General features: G+C 45.7%; 1 protein-coding gene across 1 annotated transcript in view; it reads left to right on the forward strand.

Moving 5' to 3' along the window:
• Window positions 1–13,933, forward strand: part of LOC135904625 (sn-1-specific diacylglycerol lipase ABHD11-like) — a 28,843-nt gene extending 14,910 nt beyond the window's left edge. Inside the window, exons 5-6 of the mRNA XM_065435479.2 lie at window positions 4,408–4,592; window positions 13,426–13,933. Of these exons, the coding sequence (XP_065291551.2) occupies window positions 4,408–4,592; window positions 13,426–13,567 (327 nt within the window). The 3' untranslated portion in view covers window positions 13,568–13,933. The remainder of the gene's footprint in view (window positions 1–4,407; window positions 4,593–13,425) is intronic.
• The last annotated feature ends 1,999 nt before the right edge of the window (window positions 13,934–15,932 follow it).

Here is a 15,932-nt window from a genome sequence, read left to right on the forward strand (position 1 = left end):
ACGCCAAAGGTCCATTGACTTTTCTAAAGTCTGACATCGGAACATAGAACGAGACAAATCAAATCAACACACTAGCAGACAAGTTGACAAAGCACACAGCGAGGTTCAATGAGACCAAGCGTTGTGGTGGTTCATTTGTGCCGCCATGTCACTTCAAAAAAAAATATCAAAATTTTTTTTAACCTATGCCAAAACATCCATGTCAAGACACGAAAGCCAGCCAAGCTAACTACGTTCTTATTTATTTTTCTACTTAGGCTTTTATTCGCGAGGACACATTGAGCCTCTTCTTTTTTTTTTTTTCACACTATCATTCCCGCGGGCTGCCAGAGGCAGCCAGAGCGCATACGTTTTTCTCGCGTGGCCCCGACCACCGCGCGGCGCACTTCGGTGCGCGTTCGGTTTTCTCTGGCCTGGTAGATTTTCGCCTGGCACAGTTTTGGACACTTTCTGGCTAGCAGACAAAAAAAAAACAGTGGTCACTTGCCGCCATCACTGTGGGGACTCGTCGGATTTCAACGCGTTCGCTTGAGCAGAACCTCTCCGGAAAGTCTTGTCTCGCCGGTGTAGGATACCGAGCAGTATGCGTGTGTGGATGGTTCTCAGTGGACCAAGCGACTCATGTTTTCTTCTATATTCCTTCCGTAGCCTCATTAGGAGTCCAAAATAGGCATTCGATTGTGGCCAACTTACTTTCCTATGCCTTTTTTCATTTCGGTGCCCCCGCCCCACAGAAGGAAAAAAAAAAATACATTGTTGCGGCGCAGCGAATGTCGCATGGTGAAAGTTCGATTTTGTTACTTCTTCTTTTGTGCAAAGTAATGAGCCACGGGGTGCTTCAGTTGCCGGATACTGTTATTATATTATTGCGATAGCAATTATATGGACACTCCAGGCGCATTCCTGCCGTCGCCCTCATGTTTCGTATAAAGTCCAAGGGTGATAACATTGTGACCACGCGCTGCATGCTGTATGTGCGAGTGAAAGCGTAGGGGAGGGGGGAGGGTGAATGGGTTAGCCGTCGATGGTGGCTCAGTCATGTGTGCGCAAAGGAGAAATGCGGGGAGCAAGCGCGCCGCCTTTCGTCGCGCGCGATACATCAGGGGGAGTGGATGGAATTGGGGCGGAATCTAAGATTCTGTGAATCTGTGATTCCGCAACATGTTTATCTGCCTTGTTTCACGCATTATATACAGCGACTTTTTCTTAGATTTATTGATTAGATTATTGATGATTATTGATGATGATTATTGATTTTTCTTAGATTAGACGTGGATTTATTGGGGACTTATACGTATATTTAAATATCTTGTTGCCAGGTTTCGTGTATACGTGCAGTGAACTTTGTTTCCAGTGACACTTTTTGCCCTTCATCAAGCTGTATCTTCGCATTTGTATATCCCATTGTATCTTCGCATTTCTAATGTACGAGTGCGTGTCAAATGAAAGTAAGCCTACCCGCCCTGTGCAATAATGGCTTGGTTCATTATCTGCGAGGCATGCGCGTAGCAGAGCGGCATCTCTAATTTACAAATGTGGTACGCATGTGTGAGGATAAATGTTCTTTAATGCTCTCATACACTGGGTTGAACATAGTTGCGTGACGTAATTGACGTTCCAGAAGTTGAGCAGCGTGGTGTCCTGAGGTTTTTGCCAGCTTAAGGTGTTCCCCAAAAAGAAATTAATCGCCGTATGGTTGCCGTGTACGTTGAATATTGCATGTCATTGGCCACTGTGAAGCGTGGGAGCAAATGGTTCAAAGAAGGATGGGAAAGTTGCAAAGACATTCCAAGACCGGGCCAAAGCCATCGTGCAATCGCACCCCACACAGTTTCAAAGGTTGATGAGCTGATGAGACGAATGGAGGATAAGCATCGATGAACTGGCAGAACGTCTGAAAAGCAGTCACGGCTCGGTTCACGCCATAATTCATGAGCACCTCGGTTATCGGCTCTTGTTTGCGCAATGGATGCCCAAGATTTTGATCTACTGCGATAAGACGGAGAAGTTTGGCGCTGCTTTGACTAATCTGATCCGGTATCACAATGAGGATGACGACTTCTTGTTTGCTATTGTTATCGGGGGCGACCATGGTGCCACTACTACGAGCCTGAAACACGACGGCAAAGCTTACAGTGGAAATATTCGAATTTACTACGGCCAAAGAACGCAAAGGCCGTCATTTTCGCCGGAAAGGTGCTGACTTTTTTTCGATCGTCAGGGGCCATTACTGATAGAATTTGCTCAATCTTGAGAGACTATCAATCGTTTGCGATATTGTGAAACGCCGGAACCACTGCGTCTCGCAATCAAGAATAAACTACGTGAAAAATTGACGAATTGGGTCATCTTGTTCCACGACAATGCCCGTCCCCACGTCGCTGATGTGGTTAATACAAAACTGGCAAGGTTCAAGTAGGAAACGCTGAAACATCCGCCATGCAGCTCAGACCTGTCCCCTTGCGACTTCCACATTTTGGGGCAACCGAAAAACAGTTCAACGGAGCCAGATTCGTGCCGGACGATGACGTGAGTCAGTTACAGACTTTTTTAAAGCAGCAACCTAAGGAGTTTCATGAGGCGGGAATCACGCGACTCGTTAGTCAATGGGACAAATGTATAAGTTCTCATGATGACTACTTCTAAATAAAGTAACCCGTTTGTCATATATTCGCATTGGCTCACATTCATTTGACTCGCCCTCGTATAGCTTGCAGAACTCCTGCTTTTTATACGTGCTCTCTGTTGCGACTATAATTTCGGTGCAATTACTCCTGATTCACGATCGGTGACAGCTGCTAAAAACAACAAATAAACAAATAAATAAATAATAAAAAAATAAACAAATAAATAAAAACAACAAAACAAAATAAACAGGTGTTTATTTTGTAAAAGCTACCTCGCCCAAAGCGTAGATGTCGAGTGCTTGGCTTTCAGCTTGATGCAGTAGTCATAATCGTGCAGTGTAAAGTGCGTAGGCTTATCATTTTGTTTTTTGTTTCGTTGTTGCGTAAGTTTTTGAGCGTAACTGTTGAACACACGAATTGATCGGCTATGTGCTGGCGGTTAAACCAGCGAAAGTTGTTAATCGACACTAAACCGTGGCGTGAGCGGTATATAGACGCTGACCGGTGACAGAAGTTCTGTAAGCGTCTCGGTGGGAGATGAGTGAGAGCTGGACGATCGAGGACGAAAGTAGCAATCTGGAGTGGGACGTATGATAAGGGTAGCTCGCGAGCGCAGCTTCTTCTGCCTCTCCATTCTGATTCCGTGTGATATATGCCACGCATGCAGCGGATAAAGGCGCAGTGCCTTGCGTACAATGGTGAAAGTGTCTAGTTGCCGATATCGACGGTTCCAGAAGATTATAATGAGAGAACAGATCACTGAGTGCATGCAAAGAAGGAAAAAAAAAACGATATTTCTTTCTTTCTTTCTTTCTTTCTTTCTTTCTTTCTTTCTTTCTTTCTTTCTTTCTTTCTTTCTTTCTTTCTTTCTTTCTTTCTTTCTTTCTTTCTTCCTTTCTTTCTTTCTTTCTTTCTTTCTTTCTTTGTGCTCCCAAATCCAACACGCACGCACACACACCGGGAAATAGAACGAGAGAGAGAGTAAATACATTGTCTCCATTAGGTGCACCTATATCCATGTATAGGGTTAAATATAACGTATCAACAATGTGCAGTTCGAAATCGTGTAGATTTGACTGGAGGTCTAGATTAAGAGTGGAAATGAAATGTGAAATTCAGTGAGCAGCAAAATATGCGCACACGGATATAGCACGTACCCGCGACGTCGCCTCCCTACCATTCCGTCTTTCCCGCTTCGTGTTTAACATTGAATATTGACGTGTGTATGTTTGTATGTCTGCTATATTTTATTCGCGGTTGCAAATACACGCCGTCTTAAGTGGCTAGACGACAGAAAAGAAAGAAAGAAAATGAATTAAATATCTGAAACATGAATGGCACCAACCACCTTGGCGTAAGCAGTTGGGGGGCGCGGAAGGGGGTGAGTTGAAGTTGTATTTTGTAAGGCATAGAATTAGGTACGGCGCACTATAATGATACATGCATATTGCGTGTTTCTTATGGAATACTGAAGCCTTGCAGGAGAAACTCCACAGTATACCGGAAGGGTCGTGTTTTCGACTCTTTCTAGTTTAACCCAACATTCATGTGAACACGGTGAGCTAGTCACTTATATAGGGTGTCATGGCGCAAAAGCAACGGAGGCTACGATACGCCAACCAAAAAGTTCGTGTGAAGGCTAGACATATACATAAAGAACAGTGAATTCTTTTTTTAAGATTTAGGAACACGTGAAAATAGAAATGAACGGAACGTTACTATGCGATCCAGATATCGCGTTTATGACGTTTATTGTTTATTATCTTTGTTCTCGTGGCAGAATCCCTCCATACGCTCGCTCCTGCTGGCCAACTTGCGACGGAACGGGGACCGCTACGAGTGGCGAGTGAACGTGAAGGGGGTGAGGGACAACCTGCAGAAGCTGGTGCGCGCCGAGGACCTCAAGGGTCTCACCTCAGACGTCGACGCGCTGTTCATCTGCGGGGGGCAGTCTCCATACGTCACGTAAGACACGATGATGCGTTACCAATCGAACCCCTTAACACACCTGGGCAGTCGTGAAACCTTGCGGAATCGCAACGTAATATCCAGCAGCAAGGCCATTATAGCGCGACAAGCGTGATGTGAAGCGATACGTCGGCAGTTTCGAGAAAGCCTCTCCTTCCGGTATTCCTTTTGCTCCGTCGTCCTTAAAACCTGTCGCATGACTCGTTATATTTCACTATGGCTAGTTGACGCTTTCTTTAGCATTCGTTATAGTTGCAGACCGCACTACGAAGCTCTCTGATTTGCTTCCCTTTTGGTTTCTTACATCTCCACTCGACAACGAACCAAATCATCACCACCACCTTCATCATCAGCTTCGTCTACTGCTTCTTCGGCTTCTTCGTCTATAACTCCCTGAAGATAACGCCCTCTGTGTGTTCTTATGGGTACCAGCAGCATGTCTCTCACGACGCTCTCGACGATCGAAGCACGTAATCCTGACTGGGCGGCAGAATGTATACATTCGAAGGTCACGCGCTGTAGTTGGGATGTTTCGTTCGTTGAGCACTGTGTAGTATGGTACGATATCGCTCGTCATTTACTTACTGCAGCTGTAATTTCTACTTCCCTAGTACGTTATTGTTTAGAACACATTGTAGGTTGATAAAATAGAAGTTTGGGTCACATGTATTTATTTATTTATTTATTTATTTATTTATTTATTTATTTATTTATTTATTTATTTATTTATTTATTTATATGGTATCTGCTTCTGCCATTACAGGCATTACAGCAAGGAGTACAATTCAAGCAAGAAAACACAAAGTCACTTTTCCGAAGCATAAAAAAATCATCTGTAGAAATAATGTTACCAATATCGGGCGAAAGAAAGTTCCAATCTCATATTGGCCGTAAAGAAAAAAAAAAGTCTCTAAATGGAAACCTCTAAATGGAATCTATTTTGTAGTCATGATCTCCTCCTTCGGAAGCATAAGTGGGCGGATTAAAATAGTAACTCTCTAGCGATGCTAGACTTAGAGCAATATACATTATGAAAAAAAAATTTCCATCTAAGATTTCGACGGCGTTCATTAATTTTTTCCCCAGTTTAGTGCTTTTTTTTTTTTTTACTCTCCGTCATACTAAATGTCCCACCATATTTACCGAGGAGAAACCGGACTGCACTTGTTCTGCACTGTTTCATATGTGTCTGCGAGTTGGGCAGTGCGTGATCCCAGCGAACGCTCCCATAATCGGTTTCACTGCGCACGTGAGCGAAGTCGCTTTCATATCAGCCCGGGACCCCTTTGCTTAGACGTCCCGGGTCCGAACCACCGCTAGTTGTTGTTGTTGTTGTTGTTGCCTACCGAACATTTGGCTCCTACGCTCTGTGGGGGATTCGCCAAGGTTGGTTGTTGGCGGCCACATCGCCGCCGTTCGCCTTCTCCGTTTATGCCCTCGCTGCTAGTTGCACAAGAAGGGATCGTTCGCCGGATTGTTTGCCAACAGTTCCCACCACACACAAACGCAAAAGGATTAAGGAAACAGGTCGACAGAGGCAGTTTGCTGTATAACGGCTGGGGAAAGTACCTCGCGTGTTTTTACACAACTATATATAGCACTGCTCGTATTACGCTACGTAGCGTCGACTCCGCCTGCGAAAGTAGTATACGCCGCATATATGGCGTCACACGCGGTTTTAATGTCGGACACGTGGCAGGGTCAACGTAAACGACGACGGCTGGAGCTGCTCCGAGTTATATACCTGTAACACGTTTCGTACCTGCTCCGAAGCGTAGTATATAAAGCGGCATTCTTTCTTCTTTTTTTCTTTTCGTTTTGCTTCGAAGGAGCTCGTTGTTCTTTTTTGCTTCCCAGAATTCCCCAACCTCGTTAGCTTTGGTCGTCGCACGTGCTGTAACGCAAGTAATAAGCATGTCTCTATCTGTAATTTATTATTCAGCAAGCTGAATGCGAAAACAGCTTTATCCAAAACGCCGATTGCCGTAATTTTTAAAGGTTGCCTGTGGCAGATAGTTCAATTCTAGTTTATGAGCCGGTCTACTCGAAGCGGCGGACACTACTTGCACAAAAGATTGAAATGCGAAATTTACTAATTAACAAGAATTCGCTAATTAACGTTTTAGCAAGTTACCGCATGACCCGTATTGCGATTTACAAATTCCAGTTTCGAGATATATATTCCCGACACATATATATATATATATATATATATATATATATATATATATATATATCAGGCACGTACCCAGGATTTTTTTTCGGGGGGGGCCCACCACCTCCATCATCATCATCATCATTATCATCATCATCATCATCATCATCATCATCATGTTTTATGTCCACTGCAGGACGAAGGCCTCTCCCTGCGATCTCCATTTACCCCTGACCTGCGCCAACCGATTCCAACTAGCGCCCGCGAATTTCCTAATTTCATCGCTCCACTTAGTGTTTTGTCGCCCTCGATTGCGTTTTCCTTCTCTTGGTACCCATTCTGTAACCCTAATGGTCCAACGGTTATCTAACCGGCGCATTACATGACCTGCCCAGCTACATTTTTCCCTCTTGATGTCAATTAGAATATCGTCTATACCCGTTCGCTCTCTGATCCAAACCACTCTCTTTCTCTCTTAACGTTATGCCTAGCAATCTTCGTTCGATCGCTCCTTGCGTGGTCCTTAACTCGCTCTCAAGTCTCTGCCCCATATGCACTGGCAAAATGCACTGATTGCACACCTTACTTTTCAATAATTATGGTAAGCTTCCACTCGGGAGCTGGCAATGTCTGCCGTATGCGATCCAACCTATTTTTATTCTTCTGTAAATTTCCTTCTCATGATCAGGGTTCCCTGTGATTAATTGACCTAGGTAAACGTACTCCTTCACAGTCTCTAGTGGCCGACTGGCGATCCTGATCTCTTGTTCCTTTGCCCGGCAATTTATCATTATCGTCATCTTCTGCATATTAATACTCAACCCCACTCTTACACTCTCTCTGTTAAGGTCTCCAATCATTTGTTGTAACTCGTCTGCATTGTTGTTGAATAGAACAATGTCATCGGCAAACCGAAGGTTGCTGAGATATTTGCCGTCGATATTTACTCCTAAGCCTTCCCAGTTTAATAGCTTGAATTCTTCTAAGCACGCAGTGAATAGCTTTGGAGAAATTGTGTCTCCCTGTTTGACCCATTTCTCTATAGGTATCTCCCTGCTTTTCTTGTGTAGAATTAAGGTAGCTGTAGAACCTCTGTATATATTCTTACGCGAAGGACGAGTCAGTAAGACGAGAAACTATTTACAGATTATATTTACAACAATGGTTGCAGCGCTGACCGTTTAGATTCACAGCGCGAGCCCAGTTCGTTCTTCCTTCTCTTTTCTGGAGTGATGGCGCCCACGTACCTCATTCACACAAACAAATACCACACGCATGTAGCAATATTTTTCAAGCTTTTTACGTAAGCGTTCTGTAGTCCTTAATTACGTAGTGCCTCTAGACTGCTGGTGTCTCTACTGAATCAAATGCATTTTCGTAATCTCTATAAGCCACATAGAGAGGCTTATTGGACTCTGCAGATTTCGCGATAACCTGATTGATGACATGGATGTGATCCATTGTAAGGTATCTCTTCCTTAAGCCAGCCTGTTCCCTTGGTTGACAAAATCCAGCGTTGCCCTTATTCTATTGGTGATTATTTTGGCAAATATCTTATATAATACTGGGAGCAAGCTAATGGTCCTATAATGTTTCAATTCTTTAACGTCTCCTTTTTTGTGGATTAGTATAATGTCTGCATTCTTCCAGTTTTCTATGACCCTTGCAGTCGATATACGCTTCGTATAAAGAGTCGCCAGTTTTCCAAGCATTATATCCCCTCCATCTTCGATTAAATGGTCTGTTATTCCACCTTCTCCTCCCACTCTTCATCGTTTCATGTCTTGCAGGGCCCTTCTGACCTCATCGCTAGTTATAGGAGAGTTTCTGTATCCTGTTCATTACTGTTTCTAAGTGAGGTATCGTGACTCCTCTGGGTACTGTATACAGGTCAGCTTAGAATTTTTCCGCTGCTTTTACTATATCTTCGCATAAGAATCCCGTTTTGAAAGAGCTGTATAGTTTGTTGTGCTCCGCATATATCTGCAACCAAGTGATTATCCTATGCTGGGTACCTGGTCATAAAGGTATAAAAGGCAACGTAGCTGCTGACGAAAACGCTACGTCAGTGAGTTTTAGCGACACAGATGGAAACATCCCCATTCCTGCCACAGACCTAAAGCCCTTTCTGCGCCATAAATTGAGGAAACATTGGCAAGCAGAGTGGGATACACAAACATTGAATAAGTTACATATTATAAAACCAAGATTGCGGAATTGGATAAGTGAAAAAACAGCACGGTACAAAGAAGTACTTCTTTGCCGATTAAGAATAGGACACACTTACAGCACTCACTCCTACCTCTTGACTGGCGGAGACCCTCCTACTTGTAGTAGGTGCGGCGATGGCCTGACAGTCATCCATGTTCTTATCCAGTGCCCTGCAATAGAAACGGAGAGGAAAAAGTATTTCCCTTCTGCATATCGCGAAAATATACCTCTCCACCCTGCATTTTTTCTTAGTGACGAACCGTTTTTCAAACTGCAAGCAGTCTTAGATTTTTTAGACGAAACTGACATCCTGAAAATCATTTGGCCAGGCAATTTTTAGCACGTGACTAACAGCCCTGCATTCAAGGGCTCTCTTAAACCAGTGTTGTTTTATTGCACAATGTTTTAACGACCACCCATTGCCATAGCCCACATCACTGCCTAGTCACCGTCATTATTTTAGCAACAATATATTCTACGCCACTTACAGCTACAAATTTTAGGCCCTTTTACAGCCGTATCACATCTACCATGATTAGTTCATTGTGCATGTCATCCACAATACATCGTCAAAATTACCACCTGTCATGGCGCTCTTTGGCCAAACCTGGCCCTTGCGCCATAAAACACCACACATCATCATTACTATATCTTCGAGATTGCTGATGATATTATCCTTCTTATCTTTTAGTGCATACATCATGGTTTGTCCTATTCCAGGTTTCTTTTTTACTGATTTCAGGCTGCGTTCATTTTTTGCGGCTTCTTCAGTCTTTCTCATGTTATAGTTTCGAATAGCAGTTATTTTCGCCTTGTTGATCAGTTTTGACAGTTCCACGAATTGCGTAACGCTGTGCGGCCGCCACTCCCATACAACCGCGTAGAGCGCAGGACTCTGCGATTCTAGACGTTCTGCGCTCACCGAGAAAGGTTAGAAACACACTCACATAAGCACAGCAGAGAAGTGGCTACGTGAGGCGGTTCGACCGATAACTGTAGAAGCGTCATTCAAAGCAAGTAATTATTCTCCACTTCCGGCGGCGTTTCCTCTACTTCCTTTTCAAATAAAAAGATGTTGATCCATAAATATTCTCATAAACAACAGTCAACATTTTTGGTTATTGCGTTGGCTCTCTCCCTTAGTAGATCGCTTAATTTCTCAACTCCTTGCGATTTTTGTTTCCAGTTGCCAAATTTGCACGAAAAGTGCTATACAATTAGGGAAAAACAGACGAGCTAACGGGCGACAGTCATCTTGCTAATGGGTTTAAGGATTATTGCAGGGTTTCATGATGGACGCTCTTTCACATTATTTTATTTCCCTCCTTATCTAACCCATATCACGTGTATATGGTTCCGGGCATCTGCCAGCGTCGCGGCGAGCCGTAAGTAACTCAAGGAAATAATGAAGCACAGGGAAAACTTAAACGCAATTGGCGTTTTGTCCGGCCGCAACTCGTTCCATGAGAGTATACAGACCAGCTAAGTAACAGCCGCATCCGTCTCCTGGTCCCAAGATCAGCCTAAACAAAGAAGGTTGAACTAACAAAAGCAAGAGCTATGCGCGTGACGGTGGAATAGATGGTGACAACTGAACGCATCTCGAGTTAATCGCGCGGGTGCGGAATCTATGAGAAAACTGTCCTTCACATTACAAGAGATGCCGATAACTACCGCCATCTAAAAGGAGTGAAAAAGGCAGCATAAGGCTGACCGATGAACAGCTGCCAAGTCTCAACATTAATCTGGCGGCGCTTTAGGAATGTGTGAGGAGTGGTGGCGTGGGTGGGGAGGGGGGGGGGGGGGGGGGGTATGCCACTTGATTTCGGGGGGGGGCCCGGGCCCCCCCGGGCCCCCCCCTGGGTACGTGCCTGATATATATATATATATGCCCTGTATCGTAAAGCTTTCCTGTCGAGAGTATGCTTAGGTCTTCTTTCGGCGCGCTTACCTTTCCGACAGGTTGAAGAGAATGAGCGCGCGATGGTTCAGCTCTCTAGCTTTTTCTCAAGTACTGTATCATCTAAGAAGGAAAGAAAATAAATAAATAAAATGAAAGAAATATAGAAAGACAAGGCGATAAGTTTAAATTACGCGTGTAGTAGTAGTAGTAGTAGCAGTAGTAGCCTAATAAAGGCGCCTTTAGTTACACAGTTTTGAATATCCTCTGGACGGCCCATGGTCGATTTAGGAAAAGTACCTGGTCTCTCGAGAACAGAAAGGCTCCTGTGTCTCTTTGCTATCGTCGGTGACAGCCTTAGAAATAGATTACAAACACGCTCCATCCGCAGAAACGCAGTGCGACGGCCGTTTGAGTCAGAAAGAGAGCCGAGCCAACTCGAGTCCGCTCACAACTTGGCGACTTTGCTCTGCTATTGTGAGTGCTGGGCTAATTGAAAAATAAAAGCTCGCCGTTTGAAGCTAAAATATTATCTTTGGTTGCGCCGTGACATTAGGATCACCCACAAAATTTACTGTTGACGTTCATGTGTCAGCTCGAAACCAGTGGCACAACAACAGGTCTGTACGAAAGAGACTGCTGTTTTAAAGGGACACTAAACCGACACAATAAATCAGCAGGAATCGAATAAATTAGCTAGTGTTTCAGAACCCTGCAGGCAGTTATTTCAAAATAATAGTTTGATTGTTAGATGAGACAATGAAGGTCAAAGTATCAGTATTTCAATTGCGCGCCGAAACCCCGACGCCGGTTCGCCAGTGTGACGTCAGGGATTCCAAAGCATGTTTTTCGCATCTGGGCCGCGTTGGCTGAGTAAGGGTTCCCGAAACTTGCCATGTTTTATATCCGGTTCCTTTAGAAAACGATGTAGTCAACCTGTGTACCGCTACATAATTAAGTCGGCCCTAGAAGATGCCATCAAAATCTATGACGTCACGGTGCGGGAACTTCAAGGGGCGTCGCCACCCGTCTTTCGTTCTTGCGCTTTTTCTGGTTTACCAAGCGTCTTATCGTGGTAAGAGTGGTGTTTTTGGTGGGATAGAAGGATAATTTACCGATGCAGAAGAAATCATGGGTGCGATCTTGTACGCGTTCCAAAATAGAACGGAGGCGGTCCGTTCCACAGAGCCCCACACGATTGGTCGATTTGAACTGTGACGAACGGCATGACAATTGTGACGTGATATCTGCTGTCAATCATTCCGTGTCGTCTGCTATCAGACGAACGCAACGGAACGGACCGCCTATTTCATAACGTAAAGAACGGACCGCCTCCGTTCGATTTTGGAACGCGTACAAGATCGCATCCCATTTTTCTCTTTTGTGACCTTTTAAACGTGCCATACCGCTCTTCGTCAGGAAAATGAGTGGACCTTATCGGTTTTATATAATTTGTGTGCGATTGTGAGCGGGCTGCTGCGGGGTCGGCTCTCTTTCAGAGGTGAGGAATAGGTACACTGCGGTTTCGAGGGTGAAGTTTCTTTGTAATTCTAACGTTGTCAACGGCTATGTAGTCTAAATATGCAAGGCAGTGCAGTTCGCGCCTACATCCCAGCTAGCGGCCGTAAACGATCGACGGCGAGCGTTCTTAACTAATTCATTGCGAAAATTCGCTACAACGCTACAATCATTCTGGGCGAGGTTTCAGGTTCGATTCCCGGTTGCTTCGGTCGCAGTCCGACGGGCGAAGATGCACTTGCGCTTAGGTTCGAGTGCGCTTTAAGGTATACCCCAGGTGGTAAAAAAAATTAATCAGGAGCCCGTCACTGCGGTACCTCTCACCGCCACTGCGCCTCTTTGGGTCTCTAAATGCACCACTCAGCCGCTAAATGAACGAATCGGGGATTCAGTCAGTCAATGCATCAATCAATCGTTTTTGTCAATGAATCAGTTTTGTCAATTTGATAACGAAGGAACAGTGAAAGAAAAAAAAATGGCTGTGGCTTAGCCAAGGTTAAGCCCAGGATGCGAAGCATACTAGCCTTTATTTTAGTTGTTGAACCACTGTTTAGCCTGGTGAACTGCTGATGCTTAGCTATATTCGGTTCGGCTACGCGGCTATATATATTCGGCTACGCGGCCGCGAGCGGCGCAGCAAGGAAGAGCGTGGTTGTGCGGTTAGTATGCTTCGCATAATAGAAGCAACTTAATAACAAACATAGCAAACTTAAAAGAGAATAGACCCACATATGAGACGCGCAGCAATGAACAATGGCTCATACCCTCAATGGTAGCTACGCGGCCGTGCGTGGCGCAGCAAGGAAGAGCGTGGTTGTGCGGCTAGTATGCTTCGCATAAAATGATTGCATGAACGAATAAATGACTCAGGGAATGAGTCAACAGAAGAACCCACCCAGGTACTCGGGCAATCGGTCTCGGTCGCTCGGTTAACGAAGGAAGGAAGGAAGGAAGGAAGGAAGGAAGGAAGGAAGGAAGGAAGGAAGGAAGGAAGGAAGGAAGGAAGGAATGTTTCAATTTTTTTTTATCTCTCTCTGCCGTTTCAGGAGCGCCGAGCACGGGGCCATCCGGCGTGCGTTTCCCAACGCCCGCATCGTGACCGTCGAAGGGGCGGGCCATTGGGTCCACCGGGACAGGCCCGCGGTTTTCCTGAACCTGGTCAAAAACTTCGTGCCGCAGCAGGAGTGAATTACGCCTCGGCGATAACCTGTCGCTGTGCAGTGTCGCTTTAATGATTTGCGCAAAAGCCCATTGTGCGCCGATAAAATGAGCAGTGCCTCCTCTTCTGTTATTACGTCAGAGTGCGGACACACCGCAGTGTTACAGAGGACGTTGCTTGGCACATTGCAGTGCGATAATGTTACTGAGAGCATTGCTCGTTTTATCAGCCACAGCTTGGCCTATCGCCCTGAACACGACGTGGGCTGTTCAGGGCACTGCGGCGAAGAGGCTACTGTATTCGAACTGATCTTCCTCTGTGGGCACTATCATATGCACAAGGAAAGAATAAAAACAGCTTTCTTCCTATATATTAAACGTATATACCTCCCCTTCCCTGCCGTGTTATATATATATTGAGAAGCACCGGTTTTACTCGACGCTTTTAATCCAAAAGCACGAGCTATAGCGTGCCGACAATGAAGATGCGAAGCGATAGCGATGATTGTGTATAACTGAGGAAGATGACGTTCATAATACAAATGCTAACACTAAGTGCCTCCGTGGACGGGAGCGGCCAGCCTGGCCCCCAAATTAAGCCAGCGTAGAGCGCCGATGGAATGGCTTGAGGCGGGAAACATGCACGATTTCTGTCCTGTGACAGCGTTGGTCGGCAGGTGTGTCAACAGGGGTATAAGGCGGTATAGTTCACAGGGGAGGTCTGCTCTATGATTTCGTAGGGGCCGATGTACCGAGATTGAGGCTTTTCACACGAACCAGGCATTCGCACGGGGGTCCAAAGCAGTACGTCCTCGCCAGGTCGGTAGAAAACAACACGGTGATTGGCATCACAATGACTCGTCCGGTCTTCTTGGCTCGCCTCGGTGTTTGCGCGGGCACGGTGGCGACATTGGGCAAGACGAGGCACAAAGTGGTCGGTCGCAAATGAATGGAGAAGCCTTGATAGCGCCAGAAAAGAAGGGAACGTTGAGGGCAGAGGTTGGATGGCGGCCGTAGACCAGGAAAAACGGAGAGTAGCTGGTGGTGCGCTGGACAGCGGTGTTGTAGGCAAATGTCACAAAGGGGAAGGAAGGAAGGAAAAAAACTTTATTTAAGGCCAACACTAAGGCCCAGTAAAGTAGAGCAAAGGGGAGAATGGCGTCGCAGTTACGACAGTCAGGTTGGATATACATGGTTCACTGACGGGTTCCGTTGAGACAAACGATATTCCTATAGATTTAGACGAACTGAGTATACTTTTCACGATTTGCCGAGTTCTCAAACTGCACCTGCCTACCCGGGGAACTTCCCTCGTGCTAATGAACAACAAGCACTAAAAAAAAAAGAAAGAAATTACACAACTGCATTCAAATCTGACGAGCCGCCCGGTTCTTGGGTGGCTCTTGAGCAATGTGGCAAGTGTAGTTCTCCGACTCTTCGGATACGTCAGTTTGGCCACCACCGATCTCGGGCGTCCCACATTTACATGTCGCAAAAGTCAGTTTAGACTTCTAAATCATTCTTCTAAAAATTCTAAATTTACTTCTAATTGCTAATTCTAAAGAAGTCCAAGTAAAAAAAGTTAAAACGTATATCTTCGGTAGTTTCGCCCTAGAGGTTAGTTATAAGAGGAGAAACTGAGGCAGAAACTTCATTACAGTTTTTTTTCCTCTTTTATTTCGCGCCGTAACCACAGCACCGGTTCTAAATCTGCCGCCAAGGATGTCAGTGCAATTTCCTGTATTTCAGCCTATGGTTGACTACGCCGTGCAGTGTTGGATCGACCACGGGCACCGTGTTGCAGTTCATATCAAACGCAACTCTACATCCCCTCCATGCCCTTCCTCCCCCCCCCCCTCCCCAAACCCTCTCGCTCGTCGCAGTGGCGTGCAGCCCGTAATTGCGAAGCGCCGTATCAGAGAGCCACCGAGAACACGGCTTCGAATGAGATACGGCGAGTTCCCTCGGCATTAGGAGGCAGCGATAGCCCGGGGGGAGGTCGTTGCCTCTCCACCGCGCGGTTTGCCGTCGCTCTGGCAAGATTTACGAGCCGAAGAAACCCGAGAAGGAGGGTCGCGGAAGTACACGGGGTCCTTGCGCGACCCTTACAATCGGCTCACCGTCTTGGCGAGTGCATTCGTCTCTAATTTCTTCGACGCGGGAAATTATCAGAAGAGGTAGAGAAGTGGAGAGGGGAGCGCGAAAGACGCTTCAAAAATGGGTCGAGCCGTCGCAATCTTAGGAAGCATGCTCCATGGCCGGGCCCTCTGATGTGGTGCCGGGTCCGATTGACACGACCTGATTTTATGCTTAGTTCCGTTTCCACCAGCGATTGCTAGAGGGAAATGTGGTAATAATGCCTCCCTCCCCCCACCCACCCACATTCAGAGCCGTG

This window comes from Dermacentor albipictus, chromosome 2 (assembly GCF_038994185.2).
Source record: "Dermacentor albipictus isolate Rhodes 1998 colony chromosome 2, USDA_Dalb.pri_finalv2, whole genome shotgun sequence".
NCBI lineage: Eukaryota > Metazoa > Arthropoda > Arachnida > Ixodida > Ixodidae > Dermacentor > Dermacentor albipictus.